The sequence below is a fragment of the Watersipora subatra genome, chromosome 4 (genome assembly GCF_963576615.1).
Source record: "Watersipora subatra chromosome 4, tzWatSuba1.1, whole genome shotgun sequence".
Taxonomy (NCBI): domain Eukaryota; kingdom Metazoa; phylum Bryozoa; class Gymnolaemata; order Cheilostomatida; family Watersiporidae; genus Watersipora; species Watersipora subatra.
Window position 1 is genome coordinate 57,883,698 of NC_088711.1, and position 13,106 is coordinate 57,896,803.

General features: G+C 38.7%; 1 protein-coding gene across 1 annotated transcript in view; it reads left to right on the forward strand.

Moving 5' to 3' along the window:
* LOC137394392 (mucin-2-like) overlaps nt 1-13,106 on the forward strand; it is a 45,895-nt gene that overhangs the window by 30,456 nt on the left and 2,333 nt on the right. Inside the window, exons 39-51 of the mRNA XM_068081106.1 lie at nt 746-954; nt 2,144-2,287; nt 3,076-4,842; nt 6,162-7,055; nt 7,169-7,329; nt 7,641-7,803; nt 8,083-8,191; nt 8,689-8,882; nt 9,439-9,592; nt 9,951-10,004; nt 10,127-10,224; nt 11,384-11,599; nt 12,695-12,814. Coding sequence (XP_067937207.1) covers nt 746-954; nt 2,144-2,287; nt 3,076-4,842; nt 6,162-7,055; nt 7,169-7,329; nt 7,641-7,803; nt 8,083-8,191; nt 8,689-8,882; nt 9,439-9,592; nt 9,951-10,004; nt 10,127-10,224; nt 11,384-11,599; nt 12,695-12,814 — 4,283 coding nt within the window. The remainder of the gene's footprint in view (nt 1-745; nt 955-2,143; nt 2,288-3,075; nt 4,843-6,161; nt 7,056-7,168; nt 7,330-7,640; nt 7,804-8,082; nt 8,192-8,688; nt 8,883-9,438; nt 9,593-9,950; nt 10,005-10,126; nt 10,225-11,383; nt 11,600-12,694; nt 12,815-13,106) is intronic.

The window sequence follows — 13,106 nt, forward strand, 5'->3', positions numbered from 1 at the left end:
AAGTGCTGGTGTATAAAAAAGGTCACTGTTCCAGCAGAAGCTATCCATCAAAGCTCTGAATTTGACGATACTGGTACCTCTCGACACTGGTACAAATTTAGAACTGGAATATCGAACTGTCTTTGTCTGACTGGAAGGTGGGAGAATGTAGAGGCCATACCTACTCAAGATAATACAATTGTCTGCATGAAAAGTATTGACTTTCACCGTGATTTAGCAATTAAACCTTACGAAAAACATGAAATAAAAATACACAAAAAAGCATCTCGTTTTATATAGTTCATAGAGTTTCAAATAATACATTGTTAGCGTGTGCATACGCTATACGGTATATGATAATGTTTTTGATCAATACACCTTGTATAACTCAGTGGTAGAACGTGTGGATTTAAAACTTGTGGTTGCAATCTCTGGAGTTCAAATCCATCAAAATGCGGAATTTTAATTCCAAGATTTTAGTAGTTATAGCTGGACATACACGGACACGGACAGACACACAAATTTTGAGAAATATATATATATATATAGATAGATATAGCTAAATAAGCAGCAAAAATTGATTGTATTTTGCATCAGTCACTGTACACAATGAGATAGCTTATTGTGTATCCAGCCACTGTCCAAATGTTCCTCACAGTAGTATGGCTATATTATGTGTGTCAAGGACAAATCTATAATCAATTAGCCTGTACTGTTTTGCGACAATGATCAAGAACTTTATATAATTGATCCTGGTTTGTTTCAGCTACTGGAAGGATTACTACCTATGTATGTAATGATGAGCTCGGTGTCCAGGTTGGAGGAAGTATTAACGACAATCAGCTGACAGCCTCCTCCTACTTTAACAACAATGACGAGTACTTTGGAGCAGAACGTGGCAGGCTCTACACAAAGTACGGTGAAAAGGGAGACTATTGGGCACCCAATCTTTCAGATAAGGCTCCTTGGATTCAGGTGTGTATAAGAAGTCTTTAAATAATACGATAGTTCTTTTTAAGCTTGTAACTTTGCTAGGCATTGCTTTGTGAATGTTTCACTGATATAGAGCTAGTATTTCAATTGTTTTTTATCTTAATCGTTCGTCGAGTTTTAAATACAAGAAATTGTAATGATATTGAAAAGATTTCATTGAGTTTCAAGTTTCAATTGAGATACCAAAGCATTTGTGTAAAACTAGACATGAATACAACGAATTTTCAATACAGTCATATCTCGACATGTGAGCTCAATGTGTTTCAGAACTGAGCTTGTATGTCAATTCGCTCATATTTCAAAGCAATATTTCCTATATAAAATAACTAAAGACAAATTAATCCGTTCGCAACCTTAGAAAAGCCCACTTAAAAACAGGATATTGCGATAGAAAAATAAGGTTTTAATTGTTCATATTTACCACCTATGCTCATAAAGTAACAACTACATATTTAGTGGCCATAATTTGCAATTAATATGTAACATTATAATGTACCGTATGGAGTTTTGACCTTCGAGACGAATGTAGCGGCTAACGACGGTGCGAGAGAGACATGATTGCAATAGGTTAGGTATGCAACATTTTTGGGATGTTACGTAACATAACATAGACTTTAAATTTAACATAAATGAATTTATCTTGCTAAACAAACACGTAAAAGAAGTTTTAATCTTACACTAAAATCTATTCTGATTTTGTCTTCGTTTTCATTTTTTATTTTTTTTTTCAACGTTTTATTTTTTGCTTTCACTATCACTTTGAGCCGGTTTTTTACATTTGTTCAAACTGATCCGACGAAAAAGACAAAGCGATGCTGTTCTCGAAAGCAACCTCTCACATATCTGGCCACCTTGATGGCATCATCAAAACCCATCTCGTATGCTCGTATCTCAAATTTGTCTCATGTCTCAAGGCAAAACCCTGCTCAAAATTTTGCTCACATCTCAAATTTATCGTATGTTGGGGCACTCATATATCGAGGTATGACTGTAGAGCTACCCAAGTTTATGCGTAAAACTAAATATATAAGTATGACTGAATTTCAATAGAGCTACCCAAGGATACAGTATGTGTAAAGCTAATGTTCGCAAGTTGCAAGCTTTGTTCACGCTTATGTTCTCATTTTGTATAAAGCATTAGTCTATCTCTGATATATCATTGTTATTTCAGGTTGACTTGCTCCATCTTATGAGTGTAACAGGAGTTGTCACTCAGGGTAGCAGACTCACCACTGCCTTTGTCAGGAACTACACAGTTCAGTATTCTACAGACGGCGTGCATTTTTATACCATAAAAGAAAATGGAGTTGATAAGGTAATATTTTTGCTAAACTGTAACATATTTGTTAAGCTTGGGTCTTAATTGTGCGACTGACCTCATTTTTACTCTGATATAATTAAAGTATAACCTTGGTGATATCTAAATGATGAGTGATGATATAACAAAAGCTTCCTACTGAAGGCAATGTTTGTTTATAATTTGCTAGAACTGCTTAACTGGTTTGGTCTTGTAAAACAGAAAATAAGTTTTCCTTATCTGATGCTTTCTTTCCGCATAGCAGTTCTTGGAAAATATGTGTTAGTAAAAATGATACTGTTGACTCCAGTGATTGAATATTGATAATAGGCAAAACGGTTATGCCATTGCAGACTGTCTTCTTTTGTTTATTTTTGACTTTCTTATTATTGTCCCAAGATCTTGCAAAATATCATTATGTCTCAATATGATATAATGTCAGCTTTATGATTGGTTAAACGGGTCACATGGTGTTTGTAAGTAGTTTATGTTGAAATGAAAAACATCCCAGAAAAACTGCCTTCTAGTAGTAAATTTAAAGATAGAACAATAGAATTGCTATACAGGTTTTTAAAGTTTTTTCAGAGGCTAGCTAGTCTGGGCAACTTTACCAAAAGTTCATTTACCGTTTTGCAAAGAGCAGTGCTTAGCAAAGGTCATTGAGCTAAAAGCCAACTTTTTGCATTGTAGCAAAATAGTGATTGCGGTAAATTTAGGTTTTGATAGAAAGAAAATTATAATCTTGTTTGGAAGTGGTATTTTAGCATTGACAGGTCTTGTGTTTACCCAAGCTGCTTATTTTATAGGTTTTCGACGGAAATGTAGATGGAACTACAACAAGACAGCGTATGTTCCCAACACCAGTAAATGCTAGGTACATCAGAGTCCTGCCACAAGCAAGTTACAGAATGCCAGCTTTGAGATTGGAGTTAATTGGATGTGGGTTGCAAAATACTTATCCACCAACTGCCGGTACCCCCATTAAAGATTCAACCGCTACTCCACCAACTGGCACCAACCCAGAGAAAGGTACAACTGCTTACCCACAACCTGGTAGCAACCCAGTAAAAGATACAACTGCTCACCCACAACCTGGTACCAACCCAGAGAAAGGTACAACTGCTCACCCACAACCTGGTAGCAACCCAGTGAAAGGTACAACTGCTCGCCCACAACCTGGTAGCAACCCAGTAAAAGATACAACTGCTCACCCACAACCTGGTACCAACCCAGTGAAAGATACAACTGCTCACCCACAACCTGGTAGCAACCCAGAGAAGGATACAACTGCTCACCCACAACCTGGTACCAACCCAGAGAAAGGTACAACTGCTCACCCACAACCTGGTAGCAACCCAGTAAAAGATACAACTGCTCACCCACAACCTGGTACCAACCCAGAGAAGGATACAACTGCTCACCCACAACCTGGTACCAACCCAGAGAAAGGTACAACTGCTCACCCACAACCTGGTAGCAACCCAGTAAAAGATACAACTGCTCACCCACAACCTGGTAGCAACCCAGAGAAAGATACAACTGCTCACCCACAACCTGGTAGCAACCCAGTGAAAGATACAACTGCTCGCCCACAACCTGGTAGCAACCCAGTAAAAGATACAACTGCTCACCCACAACCTGGTACCAACCCAGAGAAAGATACAACTGCTCACCCACAACATGGTACCAACCCAGAGAAGGATACAACTGCTCACCCACGACCTGGTACCAACCCAGAGAAAGGTACAACTGCTCACCCACAACCTGGTAGCAACCCAGTAAAAGATACAACTGCTCACCCACAACCTGGTACCAACCCAGAGAAAGATACAACTGCTCACCCACAACATGGTACCAACCCAGAGAAGGATACAACTGCTCACCCACGACCTGGTACCAACCCAGAGAAAGGTACAACTGCTCACCCACAACCTGGTAGCAACCCAGTAAAAGATACAACTGCTCACCCACAACCTGGTACCAACCCAGAGAAAGATACAACTGCTCACCCACAACCTGGTACCAACCCAGAGAAGGATACAACTGCTCACCCACAACCTGGTACCAACCCAGAGAAAGGTACAACTGCTCGCCCACAACCTGGTAGCAACCCAGTAAAAGATACAACTGCTCACCCACAACCTGGTACCAACCCAGAGAAAGATACAACTGCTCACCCACAACCTGGTATCAACCCAGAGAAATATACAACTGCTCACCCACAACCTGGTACCATCATAGAGAAAGGTACAACTGCTCACCCACAACCTGGTAGCATTCCCCCGAAAGGTGTTACAGCTAACCCACCACGTGGCACCGGCCCTGTGAAAGAGCCAACTGTTAAACCACCAACAATTTCTGTACCGTACTACTGCGGTAATTGGACCAAATTCTACAACCTTGACAACCCCCAAGTTAGTTCAGGTGACACGGAGAGCGTTATTGCTCTTACTCACAGAGAGAACATTTGTAACAAACCCGGTGATGTAGTTGTTGATGTTAAATGCCGTATGAGTCAAGGTGAAGCTGTCTGGTCAAGTGGTCACCAAGTCGGAGTTGTATGCGATATGCAGGTGAGTCTCATGTTAAAACTGAGAAATGGTGCACAGTTGGCAGCGCAAACCACTGTTGGCCATTCTATTATCATTTATGTGCTGAATGATATTCCATAAGTCGATAAGAAATCATTGGAGAATCTACAATTACGCTGTTAGCCAATTGTGCTGTTTTGCTGATTTATGGTTCAACAAATCTTATTTGGCTAACGCTCTACAATAGCGCGCCTTGCCACGCAACTGACAACAGCTACTGCGCAAATGCGCTTGCAAATGCAAAACACTTGTTTACAACACTTATCAACCCTGTGAAATATAACACGATGGTTTCTTTAAAAAACCATCAAGTCAATGTTGTACAAAAGTTTATTGTATAATTTGATGAGAAATAATTATTTTCGTAGACACAACATAGTAGTAATATGACACTCAATTTCATATTAGAGATTTTGAAGATTATCTCAGCTATTTGCCAGCCATTCAAAAATAATTAAAAAGCTGCTTTCAGCCAAGTTTGTTTCTAATTTCATTTTTTAAGCTAGCCATTGTGAATCGTCATAGTCTACATATGTTACACCCAAAGCAGTTTTTGAAATCTTCTGGTACGTATATAGCCAGTTTATAATACCAAGAGTTACCGATAACTTTGTTATCGAAATATGACTATTGTCACCTATTACTAGTATTAGCAAGCCTACAAACAGTAGAACCATTTTAGTTTAACTGACAATGAACAAACGATTGATTGAATAACTCTTCAGCCTTTTGGCACCAAAGAGTGTCCTAATTCCGTCTTTGAACGTCGCACATGGTATTTGTTTTTTTATGGTGTAAATGGAGAAAAGGTAAAGCAACTATACGCCTAACTGATATATTCAAACGCATGTGTTCGTGAAGGCTTTATCAACTCAGTGAAGAACAGTGCTTTTTATATATTGGCTAATAGCATAAATTGTTCTGGCATTCAGCTCAACAGTGTTAACTAGAGCAAGCTCGATCTTAGTGTTAGGTTACATGGCTAGTACTACCAGGATGAGAGTGGAAGAGCATTCGTCATGTTATGCACTTCCAAAGAAGTCCAACATACACATAGCTGTGTTTGTGGTCTAAACTTTGAATGTTTGTTTTTCAATAGTTTTCGAATTAAAATCAATTCTTCATTGAATAATATTTAAAGTTCAAGATTGTCTGATTATTAGCAAAGTCCGAATAGCTCGCATTCTTGCTTAATGTTCTCACAAAGTTGATTGGCTATTGCAGTGAACAAAATACTGCAACCAAAATGTTTACTATTCGTTGAACTGTCTTGATTTTTGATTAAAATTACGATGTTGTAGAATGATGGTCTCCGATGTCTTAATTCTGACCAGGGGGTGCCAGGTTTACCTTCTTACCTTCAACAAGGTTGTAATGATTATGAGATATCTATCTTGTGTGAATGTGCTCCTGTCTCCCCTTCAACTGAAAAACCTCCAGTGAAAGGCACAACTGCTCACCCACCAGAAGTTACCTTCCTAGATAAAGGTACAACTGCTCATCCACTAACTGGTAGCAACCCAGAAAAAGATTCAACCGCTACTCCACCATCTGGTAGCAACCCAGTGAAAGATACAACTGCTCACCCACAACCTGGTAGCATTCCCCCGAAAGGTGTTACAGCTAACCCACCACGTGGCACCGGCCCTGTGAAAGAGCCAACTGTTAAACCACAATCTGGTACCAACCCAGAGAAAGGTACAACTGCTCATCCACTAACTGGTAGCAACCCAGTAAAAGATACAACTGCTCACCCACAACCTGGTACCAACCCACCAGATAAAGATATAACTTTTCATCCACTAACTGGTAGCAACCCAGAAAAAGATTCAACCGCTACTCCACCATCTGGTAGCAACCCAGTGAGAGATACAACTGCTCAACCACTAACTGGCGGAATTCCCTTGAAAGATACAACTGCTAACCCATCAGCTGGTAGTACACCAGTGAGAGATACAACTGCCAACCCACCAACAATTCCTGTACCAAGCTACTGCGGTGCTTGGAGCGAGTTCTACAACCTTGATGATCCTGAAGTCAGCTCTGGTGACACAGAGAGTATTATTGCTCTGACCACGAGGGAGGATATTTGTAACAAGCCTGGTGAAGTGGTTGTTGGTGTTGAGTGCCGTTTGAGACATGGAGGAGCTGTATGGTCAAGTGCCCATGACGAGAACACATCATGTAATCTTAAGGTATGTTGAAGGTTTCTTCAAGGGGAATATTATGTTCACAATGGTCTTTTTTACAGTTTTCGAAACTATCTTGTGGTAATGGCTTTTGAAAAACTGCTCAACTTTATTTCTAGTCTGATGGACTCAGATGCAAGAATTCTGACCAAGCCGTCCCTGGAATTCCTGAGAGCCTTACGAAATGTCAAGATTACGAAATCTCTATCCTTTGCGAATGCAAACCAGTTACACCTGTCACTCCACCATCTTGCATTATCTGGGGACCATGGGTCGACAAGTATGTTACCGTATTAATTTTTAAACTTCTAGAAATTTTGTTATTTTCTGTTATCAGACAGAGCTGAACTAAAACAGGCTATCAGAGCAAAGAAGCTTTGAGAAGTGAAAGTATTTGTTGGAACTTGTTTTGCGATGAGCTGATGGTGTTAACTTTGAAGTCACGCATGCCAACCTATACTTATGATCATAGAATGTTCTTATTTCTAAGTGTTGAAGTTGTTTTGAAATGACCCAACAGCGTTAACATGTAACTCGGCTTCCTGTGCTGATAAACTGCTAAACATTACGGGGTAAAAACGATTATTTCAGTCATATGCCGGTTCCACCAATGGCTGTTGATGATGATGAGCCTATTTCTGAGATACTTACCCAATACCGAGCGAACAACATGCAATGTCAAGTGCCTATGAAACTCAGATGTAGAGCTGTTGACTCCCAATCTAATGTCATATCGTGGATGTCTACTGGTCAGGTATGCAGATCGAGTTTTGCAGACAGAGTAGCTGCGCTTTGGGTAATATTGAGTCCAACCTTAGTCAGCATGTGTAGGTTCACATACTATTCATGCCATATGTAACATTACCCAGTGTGTTCAAATGATCTCTTAATTTTTCTTGGATGATTTTGTAATGCCACGAGGTTTGAATTTGAGGAAATATTAAGGTGTTATATATAATATGTTATATTAAGGGTTGCTTTTTGTTATCCCCTTATAATCCAGAGGCCTTATGCAAACATTGTGTATATTTAGGATGTCATTTGTGACCCAACCCAAGGAGTACGGTGCACTGCAAGAAACGGAGAGAGTTGTTACAACTATCAGGCTCAGCTTGGTTGTCTACAAATGATTCCATTCTGCTGTGAGTCTTTCCTGGATCATCGTCTGTCAATATCCTAGCCTTCAATATTATCATGCATACTTAAACACATAACAGGAGGAGATATTGTCGTTCGGCTGTTACTGTATTAATTATACAATGTTTTTAGTTTTTCTTTTAAATATCTGTCTGGCATGAAGTTTCAAGTTATTTAAATAAGACCTTTGTCTGTTTACCCTGACCTTTTATGGTGTAATAGCTTATAAAATACTATTCCATTACTTGTATTTTTCCAAGGGAGCTGTTGGCTTTATTTCGCCGATGCCATTAGATTATGAGTTTAGGTTTCAAATCTCTTAACACAAAAACATTGAAAAACAAAGTTCTGAACTGTAAATTAAAAGAGATAAGTTTTTTACACAGACTTATTAATATTACCATTTATTTTCACTTATCTTTTATTACCAAGTCCAGAATGCAAGTCTCTATCTACTTGAGTCGGGGGCTAGTAACTAAAATCCAATATCCTCTTGTTTTAGTAAGCAGAACTTCGACACTTCCGCCAACAACTACACCAGCCTTGACCACTCCTGGTGACGGTCCATCTGTGTGCAAAGGCGTTGATCCGAGCAAGTGTCCCACAACGTGTGGCTCAGGTCTCATGTGTGATGGATCGAAATGTGTCCCACCAAGAGACTGTCCATGCATATTGCCTAATGGAACACCACTACCAGTAAGTTTCCATGTTTTCCACTATTCTGTGGCGTATATATACATTATTGATTATTGATTATTTCACAAGATTTTCCTTAACATATTAGGTTTTACAAGAACCAATCATCAAAGGTAAAATTTTCAAACAAAATTTCTCTTTCGTTTAAAATTAATTTCGTTGCAGTGTTTTTAAATTTAACACAATGTTTTGCGAGGGCATTCATCTCAAACGAAAAAAAATGTCTTCAATTCCTGTGAAGTCATTCAGTTGGCTATGTTCGTTGAAAAGGTCTTTCTCTTATTTTATATTGCCGTTGTAATGGGTTAGACCATTTAGAAAACAGACAACTCTTTTTCCCTCTCTTGTAGCCTAAACAGCAGATGAGAACTCCCCAGTGTGAGACATGCCACTGCTTCATGAGCCAACTCAAGTGCACTCCTGACACTTGCCCACAGTGTCCCAAGGTAGGTTTATTCTCTCTCATCTGCATGTAGCCATATCTCTTACACTCATTGGATGATTATAAACTTTGTTTTTTCCTAGTTAAAATTCCTATTAGCGGTTCTAATTGTAGGGCATGACGTCTACCTTCGACAAATCTTGTGGCTGCAAATGTGAGAGTTGCAAGATTCCTGGACAGCATATGTGTACGAATGGCAAATGTATCCCACCAACACAAGTATGCAACGGAGTTCTCGACTGCGATAACGACGAGGATAACTGCACCAGTAAGCCATGCCTTTTATAATCGAGTCTAACTATGTTCTTCATATCGCTGTGTCTGTAAAATCTATTGACATGGGAAGAGCTTCAAAATGTTTTATAATTTTATCTTTGAAATGAATCATTTAGAAATTGGGTAATTTTGAGCATTCTTGTACAAGCCACATTGCAGTTTGATCATTACTAATTCTTTGGATTGATCCATACAAACCTAAAAGTTGAGTCAATTTTATGTAAGACTATTGAAGGTTTCTTCACCGATTGTGCACAACCCTATCTTTCTAATTGTCTACCCTTGTTTGTTTTCATATATGTAGTTTACTGCTAGCAGTGAGATGAATGTGACTACATTTTTGTTCATAGGTACTACCCCAATTGCCCACTTCACCACCACACCAAGCACCCAGACTACGGATTGTAAGTACTCAAAATATATCTATATAGAGAAACCCAGTTCGTGTACAACGGGAGATTTATTTCAAATATCTTTTGTCTTCTTGGTAGTAATGTGTTCCAACTGACTGCTCTCTCATTTTTAGCGATGAGCAGCATGTGTGTTTATGAGAAGAAATACTACGTCGATGCTGATGGCAACAGTGTACCACTCATTTCAAAAGGTCCCGTCACCAAATATAAGGTATGCGTCACGCTAGAGCATTATGCAGGTCTTTTTTGCGCTACTGCAGGTTTCTACCGAATATATTTCAACTGGTTTAAAACATAGACTTTGTCTTACATTTATAGCATTCAATCGATCTTAGCCTAAGTTCTACTCACTTTGTCAAGTTCAACACTACTGTTGTAAAAAAATTAGTATATTACATCTGAGTCTATATGGTATATTATATCTGAGTATATATGGTATATTATATCTGAGTATATATGGTATATTACATCTGAGTATATATGGTATATTACATCTGAGTATATATGGTATATTACATCTGAGTATATATGGTATATTATATCTGAGTATATATGGTATATTACATCTGAGTATATATGGTATATTACATCTGAGTATATATGGTATATTACATCTGAGTATATATGGTATATTATATCTGAGTATATATGGTATATTACATCTGAGTATATATGGTATATTACATCTGAGTATATATGGTATATTACATCTGAGTATATATGGTATATTACATCTGAGTATATATGGTATATTATATCTGAGTATATATGGTATATTATATCTGAGTATATATGGTATATTATATCTATATTATATTTCTTAGTTTGATTTTCAAAAAGGAGTGGTCCTTATTTTATCTACTAAAGCTGACTCAACCTGTTTAAGATGAACTTGCCCAAAATTTTAGTAGATGTTTTAAAAAATTGTCAATATTTTTCTACTATTTGCAATTGTTTTTGATGTTTAAGGTGATCTGATTGCCAGGATATTTCAAGAATAAAATCCATAAAACTATATTGCAACTAAAACGCAGGCAAAATGATGTCACTAGTTGGTATCGGTTTTGCGGTATCATGTTGCAGCGTTATTCGTCTCTTTTCTGTCGATCTCTTTGCAACTATAGACGTCAATAGTTGTTCTTTCGCTTGATCTGATTGTTTTAACCGCGATCAAGTTTTCTTGATTTTACTTTTGAAACATCCTGGCAGTCAGATCACCTCAAATATCAAAAACAATCACATATGATAGAAAAATACTAATAGTTTCTGACAAAATCTTATAAAATTTTGTGCAAGATTGTCTTTAAAGGCTGAAAGCTTGCCCCGCCTAATTCAGTTGAGTGACCCTTGCAACGATTTCGTGTTTACAGCCGCTACAGAAGTGGATGGATGGCAACTGCAGACAGTGCTCTTGCCAGGCTGGATCAGTCCCTGGCCAGTACGTGGCGAGCTGCGTAGATACCCAGTGCCCTGTACCTGGTCCCCTTCAGGCATACACACGTAGAACTGACCTCAAGACCTGCTGTGCTGGCATCACAAAGATCCGCTGCCAGGTCGTGTTCAACGGAGCACCAAAGATATTCGAGGTAAGGAAAGATTAGTTGAAGGAACAAGACTAGTGAAAGGATTTTATGTGTCCGTCTTCCACAATATTATATAAACAAAGATTCACGATGCTTCCATGACACGCATGATGTGGATTTGGAGTTGCGTTACCATGCGATAAGTGTTTCAATGGACCCCTGCATGTGTATTAATGTTAGGATTAATCAGCACTTTGTTAAAGATGCAAGAAAGCTGCGAGACTGCTTGCGTCAAGACTGCGAATGACTGTGTTGCTATTTATTGACCCATAGGTCAATAAATAGCGACACAGTCATTCGGAACTGCTCAAGTTGAAATAAGAACGATGGAAGTGTGAGAATGTTTAGAATGGAGTGGCTCCACTAAATTTCCATGCGCATCATTTGTAAAAGCCGTTTCCATCATTCACAAACATGAAATATGAAACAATCGGTAAATATTTGTGGGTAACAAAACTCGCTTGACTTGCGGATTTTTGCCGTTTCCATCCTGCTGATTATTTGTGGATTGATGTAAACTTGCACATGATGCGCTTCATGGAAACACAGTGATTGATGCAACCACGAAATGCAGCGAATGAACAGTTAGGGAGGCATCAAGGTTGGATATAACATGTGGAAACACAGTGATTGATGCAACCACGAAATGCAGCGAATGAACAGTTAGGGAGGCATCAAGGTTGGATATAACATGTGGAAACACAGTGATTGATGCAACCACGAAATGCAGCGAATGAACAGTTAGGGAGGCATCAAGGTTGGATATAACATGTGGAAACACAGTGATTGATGCAACCACGAAATGCAGCAAATGAACAGTTAGGGAGGCATCAAGGTTGGATATAACATGTGGAAACACAGTGATTGATGCAACCACGAAATGCAGCAAATGAACAGTTAGGGAGGCATCAAGGTTGGATATAACATGCAAAGCCAGCAATTATTGTGTTTGACGATTGCAGCAGATAACTATCGCTGATTCAATGAAAAACTTCCTACTGCCCCATTATCCGTTACTTAGTGTGCGTACCTGCGTTTTTAAAAGCATAGTTTTACAGTTATCTTTCTAGATTAAGAAAATGTGTGTGTTGTTCGTAGGTCGGAGACACCTGGCAGACAGACGATGTGTGTGAAGAGATGAAATGTGTAAAGGACAGCGGCACCGGTGATGCGTACGTGACCAACAAGCTCACCAGATGTAACACAACTTGCGATCAGGTAAATTGGCTCACCTTCAGCTTCTGAGACATAATGCAGTCCAAAATATTTTTTCCGCTATAAGTCATTCATATTTTTAAAGCATAAAAATATTTAAAAGTGGGGAAATAAACCCCAACCTGTTGCTTGCAAGGCAGGCGCTTTAGACCACTAGGCTACAGAGATTCTAGCAGAGGTTCTAACGTTAAACTAACCTGACTGGTTAGTAGCAACTGCTATTGTGATTTGTTAGTCTCAAGCCTAAAGAGCCAACCATTCAAAAAGTTTTTTTAAACTAGTGTTTGAAGTTTTT